The sequence below is a fragment of the Magallana gigas genome, chromosome 3, assembly GCF_963853765.1.
Source record: "Magallana gigas chromosome 3, xbMagGiga1.1, whole genome shotgun sequence".
Lineage (NCBI taxonomy): Eukaryota > Metazoa > Mollusca > Bivalvia > Ostreida > Ostreidae > Magallana > Magallana gigas.
Window position 1 is genome coordinate 48,153,023 of NC_088855.1, and position 26,627 is coordinate 48,179,649.

At 34.3% G+C, this 26,627-nt stretch overlaps 1 protein-coding gene across 1 annotated transcript; it reads right to left on the bottom strand.

The window, feature by feature from the left end:
• Nucleotides 1-4,490: 4,490 nt before the first annotated feature.
• LOC105329392 (transient receptor potential cation channel subfamily M member-like 2) lies at nt 4,491-26,216 on the bottom strand. The gene is made up of 32 exons (XM_066080100.1): nt 26,199-26,216; nt 25,526-25,585; nt 25,196-25,420; nt 24,868-25,017; nt 24,456-24,686; nt 24,209-24,367; nt 23,849-24,055; nt 23,521-23,690; nt 23,364-23,413; nt 22,738-22,843; nt 22,452-22,632; nt 22,111-22,262; nt 21,600-21,810; nt 21,359-21,477; nt 20,814-20,866; nt 20,590-20,723; nt 20,309-20,403; nt 19,408-19,545; nt 19,040-19,063; nt 14,800-14,902; nt 13,706-13,878; nt 13,398-13,504; nt 13,058-13,283; nt 12,748-12,822; nt 12,573-12,656; nt 12,310-12,438; nt 11,940-12,227; nt 11,330-11,504; nt 8,573-8,732; nt 7,919-8,112; nt 7,582-7,741; nt 4,491-5,529 (listed from the first exon to the last, which is right to left on the bottom strand). Exons 2-32 carry the CDS (start codon nt 25,566-25,568, stop codon nt 5,484-5,486), a joined length of 4,368 nt encoding a protein of 1,455 aa, XP_065936172.1. The 5' UTR covers nt 25,569-25,585; nt 26,199-26,216; the 3' UTR covers nt 4,491-5,483.
• Nucleotides 26,217-26,627: the final 411 nt, after the last annotated feature.

Genomic DNA, 26,627 nt, shown 5'->3' on the forward strand with positions numbered 1-26,627 from the left:
TAGAGTATTAACGTATATGCCAATGCTTTAGGTAGATGTAAATACCTGATTCAGAATGTCATGTTTGTTTCCCCATTTGTTGTTTATCTTATTAACGTTTCAATTTCAATTAGAAACCATTGAAAATGTTGTCGACACAGTTGATTGCGCCTTTGAAACGTTCAATTATCAATTTGGTCGGAACAGACTGTCAGAGGAATAATAAAATCATGGGGATTTTAAACTAACTCATAATGCACATAATATGGTTCATAAGAAATAATAACTCTGCTTACAAAATTTAACATTTATGTATATAGTACTAAGAACCAAGTTTTGGGTACAAGACACTTTTTGTACAATTCATATAACCTTATATCTAAATGATTGAAAATTAAATTGTTCTATTCAAGACTTGGTTCCATGATTTAAAAATTTTAAAACAGAAAAGTATTAAATCAAAACGTTTAATTTTCATTGAAATCTGTAAAACAATTGAAACTTCATACTCAGTGTCTATGACAGTTAGATCTATTTTTAATGACGGTTAGTATTTGAGAGAGAGAGAGAGAGAGAGAGAGAAAGAGAGAGAGAGAGAGAGAGAGAGAGAGAGAGAGAGAGAACAATTTTCACATCCACTTAGTTTATGCTCTTGAATTTATTACCCAGAATCTTAAAACAAATTTCAGGCAGATATTGATTTCAGTGTGTGTGTGTGTGTGTGTGTGTGTGTGTGTGTGTGTGTGTGTGTGTGTGTGTGTGTGTGTGTGTGTGTGTGAGAGAGAGAGAGAGAGAGAGAGAGAGAGAGAGAGAGATTAAAGCCGAAAAATATATATACTTTTTTGTTTTTAGATGATTCATGTTTAATAAAAGACTTTTATATCAATGAATTGTAAAACACGAAATCGAATCAATATGCAACCATAACGTAAATCTTTAATTTTCTTTGAAACCATCGAAAAACAAATCATACTCTATGTCTATGAAAGTAAGATCTATATTTGAACATGACGAACGGTTGGTATTTGTCATCGATTTATTTGGCTCTTTTAATTTATATAAATAACATGGATATGTATACATATACACTCATATGATTGTAGCCAGTATGGCGAGTATGCAGAGAATGATATCTTGAAAAATTTCAATTATCCACAGCAAGGATTGTAAGTGATCTGCCATTTTTTATATAATTTTCATTTAGAAACAGCTTGAGACGCCTAAAAAGGCAATGCTACGAGAATAGAGAGAGAGAGGTGATACAGGTTAAAAAAAAAATTTCACATCCACTTTGTTTAAACTCTTCTTTTTATTACACAGAAACTAAGAACAAAATATAATGCAGAAGGCTTTATGTATTCTTCATTTTTGTATGTAGATAAATCATATATGCATGCATGTGTAATACACAGAATACTTTTATTGTATTTGAGAGACATGAAATCAAATATTATTGCGAGGTTCCTAGCACTGTGGGATGTGTCCAGACTTGGCTCCTGCTGCGTTCCACCAGCGATCCCTGATCACTGTTTTTGTTCTATACCTCGATCGCACCAGGACATGGATGATGTATTTTCAGACATCTGACATTTTTGCAGGTCTTTCCTTAATGGTATCTTGTTTCTTTTATCCCTCAGTCTAATGTTGTTTGAACAGTTCTTCTTAAAATCATTGACTTGTTCCAGTGCGATTGCACTTTGTTCATTCTGTTGAGCATTCCATCCCCCTTTTAGAGGCGCAGGGGTAATGGCTATGAGGCACAAAGAGCAAAAGAGGTCACCCTTACCACTCGTCACTAGTCTGTTTCTAGCAATAAACTCTCTCACTCCAGTATAACCAGCGTTCACTTTTAGCCATCGAGTCTTTCCCGGTCGCCATTGCTAGTGTTAAAATGTTAAAATATAAAGAATACTAGACTTTGACCCGTGCGTGCACGGGTTGACATATAACATGATATCGGACATTTACGAAAAAGATACTTCGACACGCCGTATTGTTGACATTTACATAACCAAGCTTTAAGCCTACAATAATGCTATTAATTTTACTACACTCTGCTTAGAAAAATCTATCTGAAAAACCTTGGGACGGGCCTTCACCACAGTTAAAACGCCTCCGATATGTACACCCGTATTAACGTAGCAAAAAGTTGCAGAATCGCTCCGGAACGATTTTGGAGAAAATTAACGAAGCTGCATTGTAAATAATTAACAGTCAAATTATTCACAAAAAAACCATTTCGAGGCTGGAAATATCTTTTATCTAAAAAATTAATTCATACTAAAGAATTCAACACTTTCCACCAACTGTTTTCCTCGCTTTGAATTTACACACCATGTTGACATTCGGAACTCTCGGGATTTTTCATATTAAATGCACTGAGAGTTATCTCCCGTATTTCCTTTGATGAATATATGACAAATTTTCGATTTCAATGAAAATTTACACGTATTTGTAATATCGTTTCTGAGTTTATCCATACAAATGTCATATTTTGAAAACATAAACTAAAGAACCTTCCGTGATTTAACATGAATGTAATGCGCATACGCAAAATTGTAAAATCCATAAAAATCAGATGATTTCCGGATTCTTTAAAGGAATTTTCTTTGATTACTAATTAGCGAAGCTTGATTGAGAAAAAATAAAAACAAATTGGTAATCTCCAAGTACCAATGATGTTTGAAATATATAAAACAAACGACAGTACTCATCCGATTTCTCGGTATTAAAGCTCAAAGAATCGAGTCAATTATTTTAATATAGTAGTATAGATATGCTATAAGGTTTAATTTTGCCCCCGTTTTTAATGAATTTGAAAAAATCATATTATATTATGATATTTTGATAAATATTTAACGGAATACGCTATTTACAGAAATCTTTTACAACAAACTTTACAACATCGTTCATTCCTCGTGCTTCTATGACGTCATATTTCCATTTCCGCATTCTTTCAAAAACATGGAAATTCATCTGTTTTTTTCATATTCAAGAGTATGGGTATAGAGCACAATGTTGCCCTAAAACTATTTTAACATATATTATTGTTAATATTAATTTGCATATCTTATTAACAAATGGTGTTTGAGCAAGCATGTGCTCGATGTTTCCCCTTCAAAAACCGATAGGAAATCCCCCATTTTTTCTAGAATACATGTACGTACTTTTTGTGCAATTTTAATTATAACATTTTATATATTTATATTATGACTTCGATTAGACACATTATAAACCTGTACTAGATATATTAACTCATCTTTTAGCAAACCTTAAAGTTCCTTTTATAAATTTGAATTTTGGGGCTTAAAACACTTTATCACATAGTTCTTTCAAAGTTTATTTGATCGATTGCAGTCAACTCTTTCAGCGACAATGTTCTTTAAATATAAGAAATGAGATCTTCAAGACTTTACCAACATCTCTGTCATTGATGAACTTTGTTGACAATGCGTCAAGATTTTTTTTCTTTTGAGAACCCTTCCACACAGCTGTAAACATTTACGATTTTGAAAGTTCTTTCGCAAAACTGTAAAACACAGTAGTTCTGTTTCTAAGGATGTCACAAAACTAGATTTGTTTAGACAGCGTTTGTATGATTGATTATCGTCTTTCGTTACTTACTGATCCTTTGCTTTGCTATCAGTAAGGATATATATTGGTAGCATCACGTACCACTTAGTAAAGGCCCTCCCTATTAGTAATCATTTCGGAACAAGTATGATAACTAAACTTACTAAGGATGAGTTTAAAGACGAAATCCGGCTACTCCTATATTATCTGACAACACGGTGATGTCGTTTGTAAGACAAATTATTGGAGGTGACAATTACATTAACATTACGCAAGCTGCAGAATTCTTCATTAGAGAAAGTATGAAAAAGAGCAGACCAGGAGAAACACCTATGATATGAGAGTTAGGAAGACTTCCAATTTCAAGATGTGATGAATAGTGGAGGAACATACTCAATTTTTAGACTTAGAAATCATCGCATTACAAAAAGGCTTGCATCAACTGCTTTAAATCAATACCTTCTAAATATATCTGGAAGGAAGAAAACTTCCACACATCATTGATCCGTATACACAGCTGTCATGGAACATACCGAATTCTTAGGTTAGCAAGTCATCATTTCATCAGAAGGCAAGCATAAACTACCTTACACTTTACATGTACCTTCGAAATGTATCGGGAAGAAATCAATTTCTATAGACCATTGCTCTGCATACTCAACAACTAATGTATAGGCTACCTGTTTCGAATGTTCCTTACCGCCCTTACCCGTGCTTCAATTTCACTTAGAACAAACCAGTTACTCGAAGGGAAATTTATTTAAAAGATACTAATTTAGGAATGTATCAGTAACAGTTTTCCCCCGTCGGTCAGTCGGAAGGTCGCCCTTATACCGGTTACATAGAAACAGCATGATCGTTACTATATGTACTAAATAATAAACTTGGTATGGGAAAGTCAAGTAAAGAGCCTTTACTATACACAAGTTAAATTGCGATGAATTTGATGATCTTTTTATTGAGAGTCAGAAAATATAAACATTGTTATGTATAAAATATCACAGACAACCGGTAAATACGGTAAGAAAAAGGCGTTTTATAACATACCGGGTATAAGATATTTGCACATATATACACACACGTCTAAGCTTTCATTAAAATGACAAAATCAAAACACATCACAGATAATGCTTAATATGACTCAAAAGATACATGTTTTTCTCGAATTATAAATAAAATGGACGGAGTATCCCCAGTAAAAGATTTACATGTAAGTTCATAGTCTAAGTTTTTAGTTAATGCACAAACCAAATTACATGGCATCAATGCGTAGCGTTCACTATCAGTGATATATATATATATATATATATATATATATATATATATATATATATATATATATATATATATATATATATATATATATAAGCACAAACATTGCAATAACTCTCAAATTAACATATACCTGCCCATCGAGAAGGATATAGATAAAAATAAAGCACAGAGGCTTGAACTCACGACCTCTGGAACCCACTCTCCTAGCAATGAGCGGCCACCGCTCTAACCACGCCGCCATCTAGGCAAGACAAAAATCTTGCTTTCGATTAGGAACGGAACCATACAGCGCGCTGGTCGCTCACTGCACGGTCGTTTGAGATACAGGTGGAATACAGTTAAACGACAAAGTGTACCGTTCCGATCATCTCAAAGTGCAGGACAATTCTAGTATTAAAATACCATTAAACTGCAGCAAGATTTCAATCTAAAATTATTATAAAAATTGGGCATTGGCTTGAGGAAACTTGCTGAGGTCAGAGTTAGTTCATTGTATTTAAATAAAATCTTTTTTTATCATACAATCATACAGTTATATTAACATCCATTTTTTATATTGAAAAATTCATGCCAAACTTAATGTATATTTGATAAACATTCAATGAAATGATCCTTTGTTGAAATAAAAGAACAAAACCACCGAGGAACATGATCTCTTATGTTGTTCCCTTAAGAACGTTGTCATTTGGTATGCTCTGAAGCCTACAAAAGTAGATTTGATAGTAAACAAGAGGCTCAAAGACCACATTCCTCACTTGAGAACAATAGGCATGATAAACTAGCTTAATGGAGTCATTATACAAAATATCTAGACATTGTAATACATGTAGATCCTGTATAATTAAATATCCATCTCCCTGGATATTCTTGTGTTTATAATCACGTCCCATTTCTAACATGATGCTTTTATAGTCACATCACATGTTGAGCATTGCAGTTCTCAAAAAGATCTTAAACGATTGTTTATATATATGGGATATCAACCTACATCAAACTCTGAACCTTTTATGAAGCACAAGAGCCGTCCAGGGGCCAAAGTCTAAACAATTTTAAAGAATCAGCAATATATCAAAATGCTTGCGTGCATGTAAATCCATACATTATAACTTTTCAAGTTTTGTGAATAATTAAAATGTTTTCCTTTGTAAAATTGGATCCTCAATGTGGCCCCGCCCTTCACCCATAATTTTGATATTAACGAATGTGAATAAACGTTATCTGCAGTTGCTTTCACTAAAGTTACAGCTTTACTAGGTAAATGGTTTTTTAGAAGATTTTAAAGACTTTCTCTACATATTTGTATGTAAATATTTGACCCCCCTTCCCTCTTCATTGCATGTGGCTCCACCCTACCCCCGGGAATTCATAATTTGAACAAAACTAAAATTACTCTACCTGAAGATGCTTCCACAGAGGTTTTAAATTTTCTAGCTATTTGGTTTCTAAGAAGATTTTTAAAGATTTACTCTACATATTCCTATGTAAAAATGCCCCCATTGTGGCCTCACCCTAACCCTGGGGATCATGATTTGAACAAATTTGAATCTACCCTACCTGATGATGCTTCCAAACAAGTTTTAGGTTTTCTGGCTAATTTGTTTTTGAGAAGAAGATTTTTAAAGATTTATTCTATAAATTTATATTTATATTCAACCGCCCATTGTGGTCTCATTCTACCCCCGGGGATCATAGTTTGAACAAACTGGAATCTACACTACCTGAGAATGCTTCCACACAAGTTTCAGCTTTCCTTCTTTCTGGTTTCTAAGAATTAATATATATATATTACTAAATAAAAATCGACCCCCCCCCCCCAATTGTGGCATCATCTTACCTCTGGTAGTCGTGAATTTAACAACTTTATTTACACTTCCTAGGATGCTTTCACACATTATGGCCCCACCCTACCCCTAGGAGTCATGATTTTCACTACTTTGAATGTACACTTATATAGAAAGCTTTCACACAAGTTTCAGCTTTCCTTGCTGGTTAGATTCTGAGGAGCCTTTTAAATATTTACTCTTCATATTCCTATGTAACAATTCGACCTCCGTTGTGACCTTAACCTACTCCCGGGGGTCATGTTTTTCACAACTTTGAATCTACATTTTCTGAGGATGCTGCCACACAATGTTTAGCCATAGTTGCTGGCAAAATGGTTCTAGAGTAGAAGTTATTTGAAAATTTCTCAAAAATTTTCATTAATTCCTAAATATCTCCTCTTGAAAAAGGGCGGGGTCCTTAATTATAACACCATTGAATTCACTTTGCTTAAGGGTGCTTTGTGCCAAGTTTAGCCCAGTGGTTCTGGAGAAGATGTTAAAAAGGTGAACAGTTTACAGACAGACAGACGGACGGACGGCAGACAAAATGTCATCAGGAAAGCTCACATGAGCTTTCAGCTCAAGTGCGCTAAAAAGTGTTACAAAAGTCTTCCAGATCAACAATTTTATTGATTATTAAGACAATATATTATGCCATCACCTATCAGTTTACTTCTAAACCAAACGACCAAGGTTTTGTTGTACGCGAAATGTTTTTTCATTATGCTGGATGGTCATGACCATTTTTAGCCTATATTTACCTCCTTTACAAGAGAGCTCTCTTTAAAAATACATGGATAGGAATTATTTGCAATTTTAGTTGATAACCAAAAATATGTAAGGTTTAAAAGTTGAAGGCAGATCTTAAGATTAACAACACGACCTCAATCATGCTGATTTGGCATTAAGTGATGAAAGAGAAAAAGGGTACCTATGCAGTTTCTTCTCAACCTGCATGGCCACAATCTTAGCTATCCGCTCCTCGGTGAGGGCTGAGTAGGCGGTGTCCTCACTGCGCTTCTTCATGTACAGATAAACCATCTCTCTCTCCAGGCTGAACATCATGTCGCTGGATTTTAACGATACCAGTACTGTGTGATACAATAAACAAAATCAAATGAACAAATAAAATGTATTATTTTTAGTCATTCATTACGCATTCATAACCAATGTTGAATGTAGCATGCTTCTTATAAAATGCCTGAATGTAGTTCTTACTTCTTATATGTAACCTTTTTTCAAATATTACAAAGAAAAGTATTTCTTACATTCTTTGTCATAGTTCTCTACAGTGTTACATTTTCGACATGTCTTGTATATTCCTTTGACAAAATTGAAGAAAAGCAGAAGTATTCCGAGAGGCATCGGAAAAATCGGAACCCTCTTGAACTCTCGCACTAAGGCGTATCTCTCATAGTTCCATTTGTGATCCCTTTTGGTCTGTATCCTTTGATAAGTGTCACTATGTTGGGAAAATAGCAATTATGAGTTGACCAAATATCAAAAGAAAATGATAAAAAAAAATGTTTTAGACATCTAAGGGGCATTGTAACTAAAATCAGTTATATAAAGGCCAAGAATTAAAGATACGTAACTTGACATAAGCCATATTGGATAATCAAAACTGAAGATAAACCAATTAATTTTGCATATTCGAACGGATGTTTATGGGTCCATGCTTTTATTGTAAAACCTAAAGCGTAGCAAGTTGATTATCCAAAGAATGGTATTTTAAAAAATCTGATAATTTAAAAACATTCTTTCAATAATAACACGCTGTTCTGGAAGTACATGTAAGTTCGAATTCCACATCGACAAAAAGCCTCCTAATAAGTTTTTTATCTCCAAAATCATAACCTTTGGCACTTGAACTTTCGAGTGGTTTTTTTTTTTAACATATGCCACGATAGAGTCGAACTTACGTAAACATGGCTATAAGAATATTAAGGAGCATGACGTTGGCAAATATCAGGTAGATCCCCATCAACACCAGTCCAATGACCCGCCGGTGCTTCTCAGCGCACCTTGGGAGGGCCCCGCTGTTATACACCGCTGCATCGAATGTACAGTCCGGCTCTTCCGCTGTAAACGTTATAAATCAGAGACATTAACAATTAAAAGGATGTGCGGCTGTGCGGCTATCTTGGACATTTGAAAATAATCATGTAAACATTTCCTGAATTGACTGACCAATACTGTTGTCAAAAGAAGAAAAAGCAATAAATATTAGTTTCGATATTTTTTTAAAGGGACATGGTCACGATTTTGGTCAAAAATTATTTTTCCGATTTTAATATTTACAATGCTTCAGAAAGGCATTTCTAATAGGCAACCGAAATTTGAGTGTAATTTGTTGTCGAGTTGAGTTATAAGCAAGTTACAGAGCTTGAAATTCTTCGCTATGTAAACAAAGCGTTTGTTTACATTTTGAACGTTGAAGTAAAAATTTCAGTTTAAAACGAATTTGTTAAATGTTAGGAACTGTTTATCCATGCCTAAAACAATTTAAAAAATAGACGAATAAGCTGGAAAAAGATTTTTTTACTGGTAAATTGACTATGTAAATAAAAACAAGACACGAGCCTTGTTTACATGACAAAGAATTGTGAGCCCTTTATCTTGCTTATCACTTCGAATCACTCTTAACTTTTATTTGATAATTAGAAATGCCTTACTAAAGCATTGTAAACGTTAGAAATCGAAAAATAAAATTTAAACAAAAATCGTGAACATGCCCCTTTAATGCAAATTACGCATATAAGAAAAAAAAAATGAATTTTTAATCACTTAGAACAGCTGTAGAACTGAGAGCTGCAGATTTATTTTAAAGATTTCAGAATCTGAAGAAAAAAAGAAAGGGGTTCATTGGCGTCCTTCCTACAACCATTTGTTGAGATAAAGGTTTAATATTAAATATTATTGTAGTATTTTTGCCTCAAAAAGGGTACACTATTTCAAGATCAAGAAACTCATAACTTTTATGGCTATGACGCACATTGACGTCATATTTATATAGAAAAAATAAATGTCCATTCAAAACAATCTGTGTTGGATGTGACAGACATCTCTGTACCTTCAATGTACACCCCCATAGACACAGACAAAATTATCTCGAACGAATTGATGTTTTTTTTTTGGACCCGTTTTAAAGGGGCATTGTCACGATTTTGGTCGAAAATTATTTTTTAGATTTTAATGTTTACAATGCTTTCATAAAGCATTTTTAATAGGGAACCAAAATTTGGGTGTCATTTGTTGAGTATAAGCGAGTTACAGAGTTTACAAGTCTTCGCAATGTAAACAAAGCTTTTGTTTATGATTTGAATGTTGAAGTGAAAATTCCAGTTGAAGATCTCAAATGAATGTGTTAATCGTTAGGAACTGTTTATTTATGCTTAAAATAATGAAGAAGATAGACAAATCAGCTTGAAAAAGATCTTTTATCGGTATATTGAACCTATGTAAACAAAAACTGGGCACGAGCCTTGTTACAATACAAATAATTGTTAGCCCTGCATCTTGCTTAAAACTCATTGACTGGCACCCAAATGTCATTTGATCATTAGAAATGCATTCCTAAAGCATTGTAAATAATAAAAACAGACAAACAAAATTTGACCAAAATCGTGACCATGCCCCTTTAAGAACAGGGTACCCTATTTTAAGACAAAGAACTGAGAGCGATAACGTCCATTTTCCGCCTACATTTTACATCCAAATGTTTCGGAATTTCTGTCAGATATTCAAAAACAAAAGTATCTATACTAAAAAGAATAATCAATTTCTCATTCATTTATATTAAAAACAAAAGTTTTGCTTACGGGGAGGGGGTCCAAAAATTTCTGTATTGAAATCGGTCTCTATGAGTGAAGAAAATATTATTTAGCGGCCGATATGTGAATAAAAACCTAAACATCCCATGCTTAGGTTGATATATGAAAGTAAATTTTCATTTTTTATTCATATGTGTTATTTTTTGAAACGTTACAAGGCAAAATGCATTTTTTGGAATGTATTTTGGTCTGTAGACGTATGATACCCCCGTGAAACAACAAACCCTTTGGTATACATGTATATGTTTGTTTGACCGAATCATTTATATTTAATGAAAATATACATTAACGTTTACATTATTATGAAATAAAAATAAATTTGATTAAACAATTATCCAAAAATTACTTTAAGTTAAGCGGCGAGACAATGCTACCTTTTGCAGTTCGTTACAACTTCAATAAGCAAGTTTAGACATTTTTTCTCAGAAAATGGTTGTAGGGTGGACACTAATGCCCTCCTTTCATATTTTTTTTTCAGATATTTAAATATTGTATTTAGGTCTCTAGCTGCGCAGTTCTAAGTGATTAAATATGGCATTGTTCTGCTCTTGTATGTGAAGTTTGCATGCAAAACAAAATGTAAAACCTCATATTTATTGCTTTTTTTTATCTTCTGACAACAATTCTAGTCAGTTTTGGTCAGAATAAAGCTAGTTCAAGAAATGTTAAAATGTTCATCCTCAAATGTAAAAGATGCCCGTACATCCCCCGTAACAGAACAATCAATCTGGACATCTCTCTCTCTCTCTCTCTCTCTCTCACACACACACACACACACACACACACACACACACACACACACACACACACACACACACACACACACTTTATCTGTAATTGTCATACCCTCAATGTCATCCAGAAGTAACTCTCCATAAAGATTCCAGTATCCAAGGCGCAAGACGTTAAAAAATAAGTCAACACTTAATTCAGATTGAGGATACATTATTGCGTAAGCAGCAACAGCATAAGACACCACAAACAGCATCAAAATCACCACAAAATAAAGGAGATCCTTCGCCTGAAATCAAATGAAACGTTTTCAAAAATAGCACTTTATTAGTTGGTATGGGACACATTAAAAAAAACAATGTAAATTAAACTAAATCACGTTTGATAAATAAAAATAATTAAATAGAACATTAAAATTCTACAAAACTTGACCATAAATTTCACTTTAAGAATTTAAAAGGTTAAAATATTAAAGCCACAGCGGATCTCGTTAATAACTTGCAAATGTGGCTTACGATGCATCAACCGATTGTACAATGTTGATAGATATTAAAAATAGTAATAAAAAATATGTAAATATATAGTAAGTATATAAATTTAGTTATTTTCATCATTTACTTTGACAGTACGTCATAATGTCCACAGCCCACCTTTATTACCACCTTTGTAGTCTATTAAAAATGAAAAACCGTTAATTTAAAAAACAGAATAGTTTTGTATTTACCATAGAAGCAATCATCCAAACTTTTGGTCCTAACTCTTCAAGAGCTGAGAAGGCTTTCAGGATACGCATAAAGAAGGCTATTAAACTTATAGCTAGGAAGACCCGGCCGACTTCCACGGTTTCATAGTACCCAAGTAAGTCTAATATTACACCGATTGTAAAGAAGCAAAGGATGGTGATGTCAAAATAGTTCCACTTGTCTAAGAAATACACTTGCACCGCATAAGGTCGCTCCGAAAAGAAATTTGGACCTAGCCGTTTCTTTAAGTCTGCCATTGCATATATAAGCTGCAACAGAATGATAGAGAATTATAAAATTATTACCGAAGTGGTTGATTGTATAGATGTTGTCAAATAGGTTTAAACATACCTCTCGTACTTCGTCCAGCATCAAGCAGAATACCCAAACATACATCAGGATTTCGACCCAGGTCACTTCATTTCCAAAGCCGGTCAGAAGAGCGTAGCTAAAGAAGCCCAAGAATACAATATAGGACGCCTGTCAAAGGAAATAAAACCGTGCATTGTATTGCGTGAAAGACAACAAATAATGAACATAATCTTTACAAATTTACTTTTACATTTCAGAACAGCATGAAGAACAGAAAAACAACCCTAGCAACAAATATATACCATTGTATGTGAGAAGCGCATAATCGGGGCAGTGTAGAAATTGTAGATGCGATTCCCAATTTTCGTCATACATGTATTTTCTTTCTATAAAAAAACAAATAATTCGGTAAATATGTTTTGGTGTACTAAAGGGAGACAACCACAACTTAAAATACATCTGACGTAGCAAGCGTACCGCTTTTCGTTTATCGGATCTGTCAAATCGAAGCACAAAAGGAAGGAGTCCCAATATAAATACTGACATCACCATCTGCAATTGAAACAAAAGTATTCAAAAAAGAAAATGTAAATTGCAACAGTCTTGAAACACAGGACAACCCACTTCCTGCAAATACAAACAGAAAGTTGCTAGTTGCAGCCCCAATGCTTGATAAATGCAGTCCCCTCACCCATTTCTCTCTAGGAAATTTCCATCTTAACGAATGTAATTAAAACCACTATTAAATTAATTGTTTACAATAGCAAAATGTATTTTGCTTTGTCACCCGTATTGCACTGTTGTCGGCTGAAATTTTCCCAAACCAGACCCGGTTGATAGGGATTTTGCAAGCCTCCTGGGACATGAAGGAATAGACTTTCATTTGGTACGCTATTTCTAGGCACGTAAGATTGCGCCACCGCGGGCGTTTTCTTGTCAGTATACGATCAGTTTCATCCGGATGATCTGTGTAGCATTGATTCAAGACGCCACATGCCAAGTCCTGAAACTCTCTGAAACGTAAATTTATTTCACAAAATCAACAACAGATACATGTACATCACGATATGTAGGCGATACGGAAAATTTCAAGGCAAACACTCGTGAATTACAGTTGAAACATTTACTTTTCTGCTTTAAATAATTTGTCTGCTAGAAGCCTGTTTGCTGGTTGGCAGTTCTTTCTGAGTACTCGGTAAATTCCGGAAGCCATTAGGGCTGACGGAATTGGTTCCTGTTAATATACATTCTACTAACTGATATATATCATCTTTATAAATTGGTAAGGAAGGTATCTTTTTTTTTAGTTTATACTTAAAAATACTAGTATAATATCAATTCGAAATCTACACGAGGATACATGTATATCTACTACGTTTTATGCATATGATATTAATGTAAAAATATAATATAGATAAACTGTAAATACATGTACCTTGCAATGTTGCCAAAAGAATTTTGCAATGTCTTGTAGATTCATCATGAGTATTGCCCAAATCATGAGATAGAAGTAAGGGTCGGACTGATTTTCTGCGCGCTCAAACGATGCTAGAAACTTGAGAGTCTTGATCAGACCCTCGTTGTCAAATGTCATCAACCGTTCCTGATCTGAAATACACCACCCAGTCTTTACATTAAGTATGGTACAAATACACCACCACTATATTAAGTATGGTACAGTTTGGACTATAGGTTAAACGAACATGTGAATAGAAGAATATTTATAATACCTCCTTGAAATCTCATTTAAAGCAAGATTCAGTGTACTTGATATTGTCATCTCCCCTATTTGATCATAGATGTTATATCCAGGTATAGATCTTCCATCAAACTTACTCGAGATCTATTCGAGACCTATTTAGGGCATACATAAACATAGGAAATGTCGGTAGGGGACATGCATTACTTATGCAACACACCCAGAATGCGTAATTCTATATAAAGAACACAGTTGTTGTGTTATAGAATAAATGTTTAATATATACTTCGTTTTTCTTTTCTTAGAACATTTAAAGATAATATTGGCTACCACACCTTTGAGAAATGTTTTTGCAGACAATTCCAAATTTTTATATTTCTTACAAAAATGAATTTCTAGCATGTGTCCGACTTCAAATTCAGAGGAATATGTACTTTTGAAATTCTCCCGCTATTCCCGCAAAAGTCTCTAGAGTATTCTACACCCATTGCGACAAAGAGATAGACACTAAATCTTGGTGTTTCATAATCGGTAAAATCGCCATTTTGTGAAGTACTATCATAAGAAATCTCAAGAAACCTTAAACCTATTATAAGTTTCATTGATAGTGTATTCAACAACAATGGTGTTTATTAGGGAAAAAAACAGTAAAATATTATCAAAAGTCAGCTTAAAACATCTTATCATCATTTACTTATTACAAGTTCAGTAAGAAAATTTGATGGAAAACCTATGATATGTGTAAGTAAATCAGTGTAGGAAGGAGGGCTACTGTAGCTTTAGAGTTAATGTATTGAAGGGTTTGAACTGGTGCCAAGCGAATCACACACCGCTCTTTTCGTTCAATCCGTAGCTGACAAATACGTCCATCTGTAGCGACCTGACAACAAAGCGCATGATGTTGTCTACCGTTGGATCCACTCCCCAGCCCACCTACAAAACACGGCTATGTCAGAGACCGACTCAAACCATCAGGAGAGAGAGAGAGAGAGAGAGAGAGAGAGAGAGAGAGAGAGAGAGAGAGAGAGAGAGAGAGAGAGAGTGAGTGTGTGTGTGTGTGTTTCTATAAAAGACATTGTAAAAGAATGTATAAAATCTTCTAAAATTTTCTAAATCTTTTCACATATGCTTTTAATCATAGTTTAATGCCACAAACGTGCTAGGAGAAACGTTTAATTCAATGACTGACAAAATTGAACGCAGTGTTCAAATTGCGTTTGAGATTTTTGTTATCAAATTAAAGATATCCCTTCGGTTCTCTGCAGTAGCATTCGGCTGATTTCCGGTTTACCGTACGTCATCCCAATCGCTCTCAGCGAGTCACGTGATACCTGAAGGGTATATATAGGCTAAGACATCGGAATGACTTTGCCGGTGTAATGAAGAATAATGACCCCCGTAGAATAATGACCGGGGGTCATTTTTCGACGTAGAATAATGACCCCCCTAGCTGAAGAATAATTGGATTTTTCTGAAGAAAAATGACCCAGGGGTTATTTTTCTTCATGTTAAACATGAAGAAAAATGACCCCCGTAGAAAAATGACCCCCCCCCCCCGTAAACATGAATAGAAATTGGTTACACCGTATCCAAGAAATGACTTTGAAATTTACTTAATTTATTAATTAATTATTAAATCACATTATACTATTACATATGAAATTGCAATATATAATATTGTATCCTATGATATAATATTGTATATTCTATGATATTGTATCAAACAGTATTGTATAATATACTATTGGTTTCTGTAATATAGAATTATATCAAATGAAATTGTATATATGATATTGTAATATTATAAAATATCGTATCATGCGATATTGTATAATATGATATTGGTTTATATGATATATTATCATATTACATGAAATTGTATTTTATGATGTTGTAATATATATTATTGTTTCATATGATACAACATGTATGATATAATTGTATTATATAATATTTATTTTATTCCATGATATTGTATAATTTGATATGATACAATGTTGTATCAAGTTATATTGTATCATATAATACAATATTATATTATTTATCAAATATGATACAGTATCATACAATACAATATTATATACTATATTATACAATATAATAACACATATTTCAATGTTATGATGTATTATTGCAATATGATATCGTTTCATATAATACTATATTGTATTGTGTTTTATGATATTGTATTATTTGATCAAATAGAATAATGTATAACAAAATACAATGTCATATCATACGTTACAATACCATATCTCACAATTTTTGTACGGTATTTTATGGTATTATATGATGTATATTGTAAGTATGATAGGATGCAATTTTTAATTTTATATTATTGTATTGATTAACATATGATTATTATACAATTTCTTAACAGATGATATACGATAATGTGTCAAAACAGAATCCATGAATATCCAAGATCATAAAGGATGGTTTTCATATAATATGATAAAGGTGGTCTCATAAAGGTGATGCCTCATAAAGGTGATGCCTCGTCTGGGTGAGCTTTGTAATCTGTTATTACCTATGTTTTATAATTGCGGAGCTCTCTATCGTTTAAGGGTTCCGAGGCATTTTTGGAAATTTTATTTTGATAAAATTAATAATATTAAATTATTCAGGGGGATAGGGTCCGGACCCCCTCTCCCCTTTTACTGCGTGAAATTATAAATATTGATTTTTCCCGGGGGACGGACCCCCTCTCCCCCCTCTAGATCCATGCATGAGCAAGGAGTGTCGCATAATGAAATTAGAATGTTGCTGTGTTTGGTCCACGGTAAACAGACGGCTGGTAAGTGATAGGAGTCTGGAAGTGCATACATGTATGTACACATTATGGTGGACATTAAATTTTGTGTGGAGTATATAATGATTAGGCATAGCCAGCACTGGTAAACATATATGTCACATGTACACATTAAAATATTTATAAACATTCATAGTAAGCGCGATGGCCTAGTGCATGCGTACCAATAATATCCTGGATTAATCGAAAAACCTTGGCGAGTACGGTGACTGCATTAAATTCTATGTAATCGACCGAGACTTGCTAAATGCAATCAAAAAAGGCGAAGGCGAAAGTGCGAAGATGCGAAAGCAAGAGTGCGAAGTTAGGGAAGATCCGATAGTAGTATCGCTCCTTCGCCTTCGCACTTTAGGCATCACATCTTCGCGCTTCGTCGTCGCATCTTCGCACTTTTGCTCCTTCGCCTTCGCACTATCGCTTTTGCAACTTCGCATCTTCGCCCTATATTAAGGTCAGAGTGGCCCTATCGGAACACCATAGATAGACGTAAATGTAATTGTTAAAGGGGCATGGTCACGATTTTGGTCAAATTCTATTTTTCGGTTTTCATTATTTACAATGCTTAAGGAAAGCATTTCTACTGATCAAATGAAATTTGAGGGTCAGTTGTAAAGTTATAAGCAAGATACAGGGCTCACAATTCTTTGTCATGCAAACAAGGCTCGTGCCCTGTTGTTGTTTACATAGGTTTAATAGGTTTAATACACCAGTAAAAATCTTTTTTAAGCTGATTTGTCTATCTTCTTATTCATTTTAAGCATAAATGAACAGTTCCTAACGTTTAACACATTCATTAGGTCTAAAATTAGAATTTTCACTTCAACATTCAAAATGTAACGAATGACACTCAAATTTTGGTTGCCTATTAAAATGTCTTACTAAAGCATTGTGAACAATAAGATCGAAAATTTTTTTTTGACTAAAATCGTGACCATGCCCCTTTAAGATGACAACCATACCCCGATGCAATACGTCAATGTCTTGTTATAACGGAAGGATTTTTATTTTCTAAGCTTTACCCCTTCTTTCTATAGGTTAATTTGAATATGAATTATAATTTCTGTTACTTTCTGTAAACTGCAGCAGTAAAAATAACAATAGTGTAAAGACTATTTCACAAATACTAAAAACTATACTGAAAAACTTTAATCTACAAGGGGGTCATTATTCTACAGGGGTCACTTTTCTTCATGTGGAGTGTGCTATTTTTATGAAAATGACACTTATTCTTCAGGCAAAGGGGTCATTTTTCAACCTAGAATAATGACCGGGGGGTCATTATTCTACGTCGAAAAATGACCCCCGGTCATTATTCTACGGGGGTCATTATTCTTCATTACACCGGCAAAATAATTATCGACACTGGAATCAAAGGTTGGTAAAAGTTTATAGGATTAAGCTGACTAGAGGCTCACGCGCCTGAAGTAGGCTTTTGAGACTGTAGGTTATAGCGTTTTTATTTTTACACTATAGTCTGTCCCAAGATATTTTTGCCGCATATTTTCTTAAATTATTCAATATTTATAAATACCTCTTGGTTCAGACGATGTTCATTCAATAGTATGAAAAAATCCCAAGATTTCCCCTTTGAAACGCCCCCTCTAGCTTGTCGGGTATCAGTACACGGCTAAAAATAAAAAGTCTACGAGGTTTTTCCATTGCCAAGGAGATAAAGACGCCCGGATGATAACGTTGAAAAATTGCGCGAGGGGTCCCGAGTATTTCCGAATGGAGAAAAGATGTCAACATTCCCCATTATAAATCTCCGTAGGAAATCTGTTTTCGTTCCTGTGAATTTTTACGAGGGAAAAATGATAATGTGTGAATGAAGTTATCTTGGGAATTTTCCCTTCCATCGATTTTAATTGCACTTCAGTCACAGGTATGTGTATTTTTATTAAAAATCGTTCAAATATGCAGCAAAAATATCTTGGGACAGACTATAGGCTAAATGAATTGCCATATTTAAAATACACTAATTAAACGGCTTGTTGAATGGCGAGTGTGCTTCTGGTCCTGAACAGCGCACTGTTGTAACGGACAGAATGTGCGCTAGAGAGTTCTGAACGATATCTATTGTACATATTTTAATCAAAATCAGTTTCTAAGAAATTGTGTATTTATTCACTTTTTGATTTGCTCAAGCAGAGTAGTGGATTGGGGATATGGCGGTTTGTCATGTTTTTAGTTTGCTTCACTCATAATAGAAAAATTATAAAGAAAAGTCAGACTGAAATATGTACACACGTATACTTTACCTGTCTTTTCAGTTCATCTGGAATCTAAAAAAATAGACGACTTGTATAAGAAATTGTTTACAAAGTTGAAAAAAAATAATTTAAAAAAGTATGAAGAGATCAATAATGCACGTAACACTAATACTTGTATGCGATTTATTTAATTATACAAAGCTAATAAATACAGTTTATGTACATTGTCATATTTTTAGAAACCGCACATCACCTATCAAGATTACATGTTAATTAACCAAGGGCCATCAGGGGGCCATAAAAATTGAGAATAATATAATCGTAATGACTTCTAAATGTATTAACTGTACAAATCCACACATTTCATGCTGGTTCAGTCAGCTATAAAGAAAGTAGTTTGATTGCATTGTTCTTACTCGATCCGCCTGGAAGAGCTGCTGGTAATTGCTCCTCTGAAACCTGTGAATGTCCACGCACTCCTTGATTAGAAGCCTCACAAACTCGCGCTTGCCGTCTCGCATTGCTTGTATCATCAGATTGTTCTTGAAAGTGTCCTAAATTCAATATACAGTATTTCACTTTTTTTTTACAGATACTATATATAACCTACTATCTAACAATAATTTCAATGTTTATATAATGTGTCCAGAAAATAAACATGGTTTTTTCGTTGGCTTCATACAATCAACTGTCATGTAAATTTTGGATTTACTTGGTGGCTGTTAGTGTGAATGCAAATTTACATATATAAAATACATGTACATACATATACAATAACACATCATTTAACAGCATAATCATTCTTTGTTTATTTAAGGTATAAGGAATATTTTTGTCATATTTCGAGATGATCAAATTTACGGTCGGTAGGGATGATTGCATCTATTTTTGATCACGCTCGACTGTATTTGATCACCTCATAACATTTAAAGAAGGATTCCTTATTACTTATATTTATCCAATCATAATTTTCTGCAACTGTGGGATTAAATATTAAAATTGATTAAATGTATTGGATTATAAATGATAAATCGATTCGCAGTGTTATCACACTGGAAAATGTAAATATAAGTACATGGAAAAAAGTGTAAAATTCATACTGGTTTAATCCATACTCAGCATTGTCGGAAACAAGATGGACACGGTGTGAAATAAAAGATGGATTGTACTTAGAAAATATATGTAGTAATCAAAGAATAAAAGCCTCAGCCTAGTTTACCGTGAATAAGGTGTCTTTTTTCGTTTGACTTTACCCGACTCGCTGTTAACTCTGTCTGTATCAGACCTACTGTTAAACATGGTCTGTGTCAGACTTACCGTCAAGTCGGGTCTATGCGAGGCGAATACATGTTGCATTGCTTTGTCACTGTTGTTAAATGCCAGGGCGAGAAACAATTTCTTCTCATTAGAATCTGAAACGTTTTATGATTGCAATACGCATTAATATTTCTTGATTATATCTCATCTTTTAGTGTATTTTGACAACACAAGTTCTATTTTGTCTTATTTTTCGAAAATAAGTACGGATTTTGTTAACTGCATTCTCAACTCTTAAAACGGATACAATAATCAGATTACTCAATGTTCTGATCTCTTACCGACGATGTCTCTCAGTAAATCTTCTATTAGGACGCCCTCTAGTTGATGCGTTTCGTCGTTTATGTCGACAAATCTGAGAAACTCTTTGTTGTTCTCGTGGTTTATAATTTCCATAATTTTACCGTCATGTGACCTGGATAAAATTGTAGACGCATCTTTTTGTGAAACGAATTGAAAAATTGGTATGTTACATTTTCTATTGTTTATTTGGAGTCTTCCTTACCTCAGTCTATTTTCATGAACATCAGCTAATGTATCAGCTAACCCACCGGTCCCCTGAAGGAATAGCCAAACAAATGAAACGACAGAAGATACTTCAGTAATTAAAAGTATGTAAGATAATGTAGGAATGAATTTATTTATCGAAGAATTAATGCTTGGATACTTTAGTAAATAATCAGTTTAAGACACGCTGTTTCAACTCTTTTAAATAACGCAGTGCAACCGAATGAAGTTATCACAATCCTATAATGGTCACGTGAAGATCACTTAAGTTTAATGAAATATTAATCAGTATATTCTTTTAATACAGAAGTATCATTTAATGATAAACTCTTCCAGAATGAAATGTCCGAAGGTTTGCTAAATTATAAGATAAAAATACGTAAGACCTTATCGGCCAAACAAATTCGAATCCACATTGCAGGATCTGTAACAACTCGAGGGCTGATACGGGTATAATTCATGTATAATTATGTTAAACTTCGTATAGACAACCCTTTATTTATTACTAAGAATGCAATAAGAAGTTGGTAAAAATTAACTAACCTTAAAGACAATGACGTAACGTTGGGCGTCGAGTGACCGTCGGATCATACTGACGGACTGGTATTGGTCGCCCTCTACCACCAGAAGTACTGAGGGGACAGTCACAGACATGTCGTCCTCTAGAAACGCATCACAGGTCAAAAGTTAAACAAGTTATGACACACACATTAGCATTAGCAGCGACTATAAAAGAACCTTACTGAGAGAGAGAGAGAGAGAGAGAGAGAGAGAGAGAGAGCACCTGGTTTGTTGATTTTGAATCTGCCACGACGAATATATTCCTCCAAATCTGCCCTGAATTTGGCAGTAGAGACTTGATTACTTATTCCGTTTTTGACTTCTATGCTTTTTACAGGCAACAAGAAGTGTGTACAGAAGGGGTTGAGGTAGTAGTCTCCCGTGGCAGCAGCTGCCTCCCGTGTATTGTACTGGGCCGGCCAGCGCCCGAAGCCCTGGCAATTAGGAAAAACTTGATATCAGCCTTTGGTTTCATTTGCGCTCTCTCAAACATACAAGAGCAAACAAATAAACACTTTTGACTTTAGAAGATGTCCCACTATGAAATGTCAATTGTTATCACTACTTTAAGTTTTAATCATAACATAGTAGAGGACAATATTTATAATATTTTATGCAAGACATTTTTACTGACAAAGGTGAGAAATTTATTTTTTATAGTTCAGGCGAACTATAAACAGCAACTCTTTGTAAAATAAACACTAAAGTAAGAAAAGCTTGAAAATCTAGCATACGTTTTTGAGCATCAAAGAGTGGTTCATTTTCAAAAATTCCCATGATGCAATTCCTATCACCGTCGGTCGCTCATTCACATCCTCTTTTTCCACAACTTGACCTATGACCTTTGAGATTTCTGAGGTAGCGCCATCTGTCGTGAACCACACCCCTATGGAACAGAGAAACAATACTGTGTTCTGTACATGCAGTTGCTGACAGTCGAAACAATATCTTTTGTCAACTGTATTAAAACCTAAAGGCTTATTCGAAAGAAAGAATGAAAATAGGATCTTGATTAATTTTTTGTGGAATATAGAAAAAATCGTGCATTCAAAAGTATTCAATACAAATACAATACCACTTTCTTTCACGATGTTTTCAAATGCAGAGGTAAAGAATCTGGTTTTCATGGGGTCACTCAAGATCCCTGACCCCTCCCCCGTGATTGAAATCAGAAGCTGGGGTCGCTTTAGCCCCCAGTGTCTCATCAGGAGGGACGAAACAATATTCAAAGAAGTTGTGGTACCGAGTCGAACGTACTTAAAGGAAAATTAGAAAATTTTTGAAATTTGCACAAAATCCACAAATGTTGATCTACACAAAATATGTTGCTACGTTCAAATAGAATTACAGTTATAGCTTACATGGGCAATATAATGCTCAAGTCCACCTTCTGCAAAAACCTCAACATTTCCATAGGCGTCTGTCATGGTCATGGTTTTGTTTATTGAAGGTAGGGACGTGTCAATGCTGCACATTGAAAAGCACAAACGGTCACGAAACAGTATGTGAGAACAAAAGCAACGAATGAGACGTTGCGTCTATCATGTTGCTATCTAGCCACTCGCCGTTTATACAATACTTATTGTATACTGTGGAATCATGGCTTAATTTTCGTGGTTATCGTGAGTAGCCCTCACCAACAAATTAACATCCTCAGCGAAAAAAAAATTAGAAACAGTTAAAATTCTTACTTGATTTTAAATCCGACGCATTCACAAACTTACATCCCCATGAATAAGCAACTCGCCCTTCGCTTATACAATGTAGTATGACGGTCGATTTATTGTAAACGTAAAAAAACGCCATTAATGATTCTGAACGACTTGCCTTTCTCAAACGTAAACATAAGTAATAAACAGCAATGTACGTGATCAAATCTACTGAGAAGCCCTTCGGGCTTCGCAGGATTTAATCATGTGACCAACCAATTTCATTTCCCGATGAACTTTTTAACTTTGCTGTTTATTTCTTATGAAAAAACGCCTACCTTGGTTGACAAGGTACTTGAATTCTTTTTCGAATCCACTCTTCTTCTTTCTAAAAATACATATAGTCTCCTTAAAGAAGACAGTCCTACATGCATGTTTATATATGAAATAAGTTGATAAAATGTAAATAATTCTACGTGAAAAATAGAAAGTAACCCAATTGTTTGCGTGTGCTGCATGAAGTTCGTCGAAATGGTCCTGTAGATTGTGTGGGTAGCGATGGGTACCCACAATCCTAATCAGCCATTCGGGTCGCCTCCGAGGACTTCCCTCGGTTATATCCAGAGGAAGGATTCTTTTCCATAAAGCGTTTGCGAATTCAATATCTTTAAAAAATCATAATTAAAATTGAAATGTGATTCCATTTATTTGGGATTTATGTTTTTTTTAATCAGAAAACGTTTACTCACATTCAAAATTGGAAACTGTTTCTTATGTCTTTGTGCTAATAAATACAATGCCAATATTTTAATGTAGTGTATACCCTTTCTGCAAGTGACATCATCAAAGTAGATATTGGACAAACATGCGATGAAAATTTCACAATCTGCAATGAGGGTGTATTTTCTATTTTTGTCCAAACCCAATGTCCAATAAATTTCATGGTGTTTGTATATTTTTCTCAATTCTTTTTGAAGTTCCTCTGCCAAATACTTGTCTGTTGTGCTTATGAGTACTATTTTCTCTTCAGCTTTTAAGATAACATAAAAGAAAGAACTTACAATGGAGGATTATACACATCAGTGAATGATGAATTGTTTTTTGTATATTTCAGTTTTATTTTCATTTAACATGTAAATGCATTTTCTCGGTGCAATATTTGGTAATTAAGCATTGAGTTTACCTCTTGAAATAAAGGTGTGTTTTAATGAAACTTCCAAAAGCAAGTCGTCGTCTTCGTATGGAACTATCCATGTTTTATTTAAGTCCAACGGCAAAATATCGATCTGTTTGTCCCAGTAAATGCGGAATCGTTTTCCTATGTTGCGAATCAATCTTTGTTCTGAAATAAACATTCAGTGAGGAAATTTGAATTTTGTATTATAAGCAAATTGAATTCAAATCAATTTTTGTTGTCTTTGGATATTTACCGAATTGGCAAAACTCATCCTGTATATAATCACGTGATAAAAACACGAGATGATGCGTTGCTATACTGAGATCTTCTGTAAGTCGATGCATGACGTCATTGTCTATTTCTGCGAGGGTGCGGTATTTACTGATAGTGCACTCAACATCATATTTTTTTAAGATTGCACAGATTTTGTTAACTTCCCTGGCGTTGTTTGGGTGATTGCTTATGTATACATACTTTTTGCTTCCTACAATGATCCAATAAAGGAGAAGTGACTACTAAAATACATTTTCCTAAAGAACAATTCAAATTGTGATTAAAATTTGCTCATGTGCTGATCAGAGAGAGAGAGAGAGAGAGAGAGAGAGAGAGAGAGAGAGAGAGAGAGAGAGAGAGAGAGAGAAGAGAGAAAGAGAGAGATTTTTAACCTTCTTGGGTTTTACGTAAGGTAAACACTGAAGGTCTATAAACTTTGTCAAAGACCAATAGATTGTTCTGGTAGTTTTGCCATTGTGACACCATTGGATCAAACGTTGTCAACGAAAGCTCATTTCCTCTCATAGATGCCAACCGAAAATCTAAATGCAAAAGAATGATCATGTCATGGTTAAAAATCACCGCCCCTCCCCCCCCCCCCCCCCCCAAATTGTCACATGCTTTAACATACCTGAAATATACATGTAATCACTCAACAGTATGTCTTTTATTTTACGATTTTCATCGAACAACAGAAGTTCCCCGTATGTTGTACTGTACCTTTCTCAAACGCCTGACTGACCACGTATTCTTTGGACAGACAGATGAGGACGATTCCTTTACTGAAATTATTGTAGTCGTCGTCATCGTCTCTAGCCTCGCTTTCGTTTTTCCCGATGACTTCAGCTTTGATGTTATGTAAACTCTTCAAAAACTTTTTGACATTGCCCTCATCCCGGGAGTGATAGCACAACAAAATTCTCCTTTTTTCTGCTTTCCCACACACTAAAATCGTGATTAAAAAGTCTCAGAGAGCAAAAAGCCAAGAAATATATAAGCAATAATTTACATCTATATCATTACATTTTTTTTGGTTTTAAAAGAACTCACGTAGACAACTGAGCCATTTCAGAAGGATGTTTTGCATCACCATTGAGGGTCCTTTTAACTCTGGAATGTCCATTATAGAGTTTCTGTGTCATGTGATCAATATTTTTAAAGCTGTTATAAATAGAATGAATCAAATTAATGTATATGATAGTTAGCTAGATCTATATTTTACGGAACGAACGGTTGATATTTGTTATCGATTTCATGTATTGATTACTTGACGGCTATGTATAAACATAGAAATGTGCATATACTTGGCTCTTCTTCCTATCTTTGATGTATAATTCAAAATTAACGATTTTCTCATCTTTATTAATTCATCTTTTGAAAAAGTTATTGTCCACTTTTAAACCACTTATTAAAAAACGCATCAATATTTTTAAAAACGCCAAAACTTCCAAGTGTTACAAAGTTACACAGCATTTATATCATACATGATTCTTCTGTTTAAAGAACCATTTATTCATCCCGGTAAATCTATCTTTTACGTTGAGATTCTTACTTTAAACCGTGCTACATGTATAAACGTAACTGACTTAAGTAATAGCAAACATGGATGAAAAAAGCAAAATCATAACACGGGCAAGGACCCTGGTTCCAGAAACCATCATGAAATGTAAAGGATGCATAGAGTGTTTACGTATAAGACGATACTTTTGGTAAATAGAAATACCTGAATCAGAATGCCACGCGTGTTTCCGCCATTGTTGTTTACCTTGTCGACGTTTTGGGTTCAATTAGAAACCCATATTGATTTAAGAATCAATGCCGACACGGATGGCTGCGCCTTTAAAATGTTACAATGAACGATTAGGTCGGAACTGACTGTCAGGGTTGTAATGAATTCACGGAGATTTAGATTTTAATATAAACTTTGCTAAGAATTGTTAAATATATTAGTATGAGGCATATTGTTATGATTGACACTACTAGTATTTATGTCTTAAGACATGACGATTGACACCACGCTATTACCACGGGAAGTATTTTTCAATGGTCCCTAAGAAACCCAGTGTCATATTACCTTCTCCTAACGGAAATACCCCTAATTGGTTGAACAGAGAAACATAGTTTTACCCGACTAAATTTATTTATGATTTTG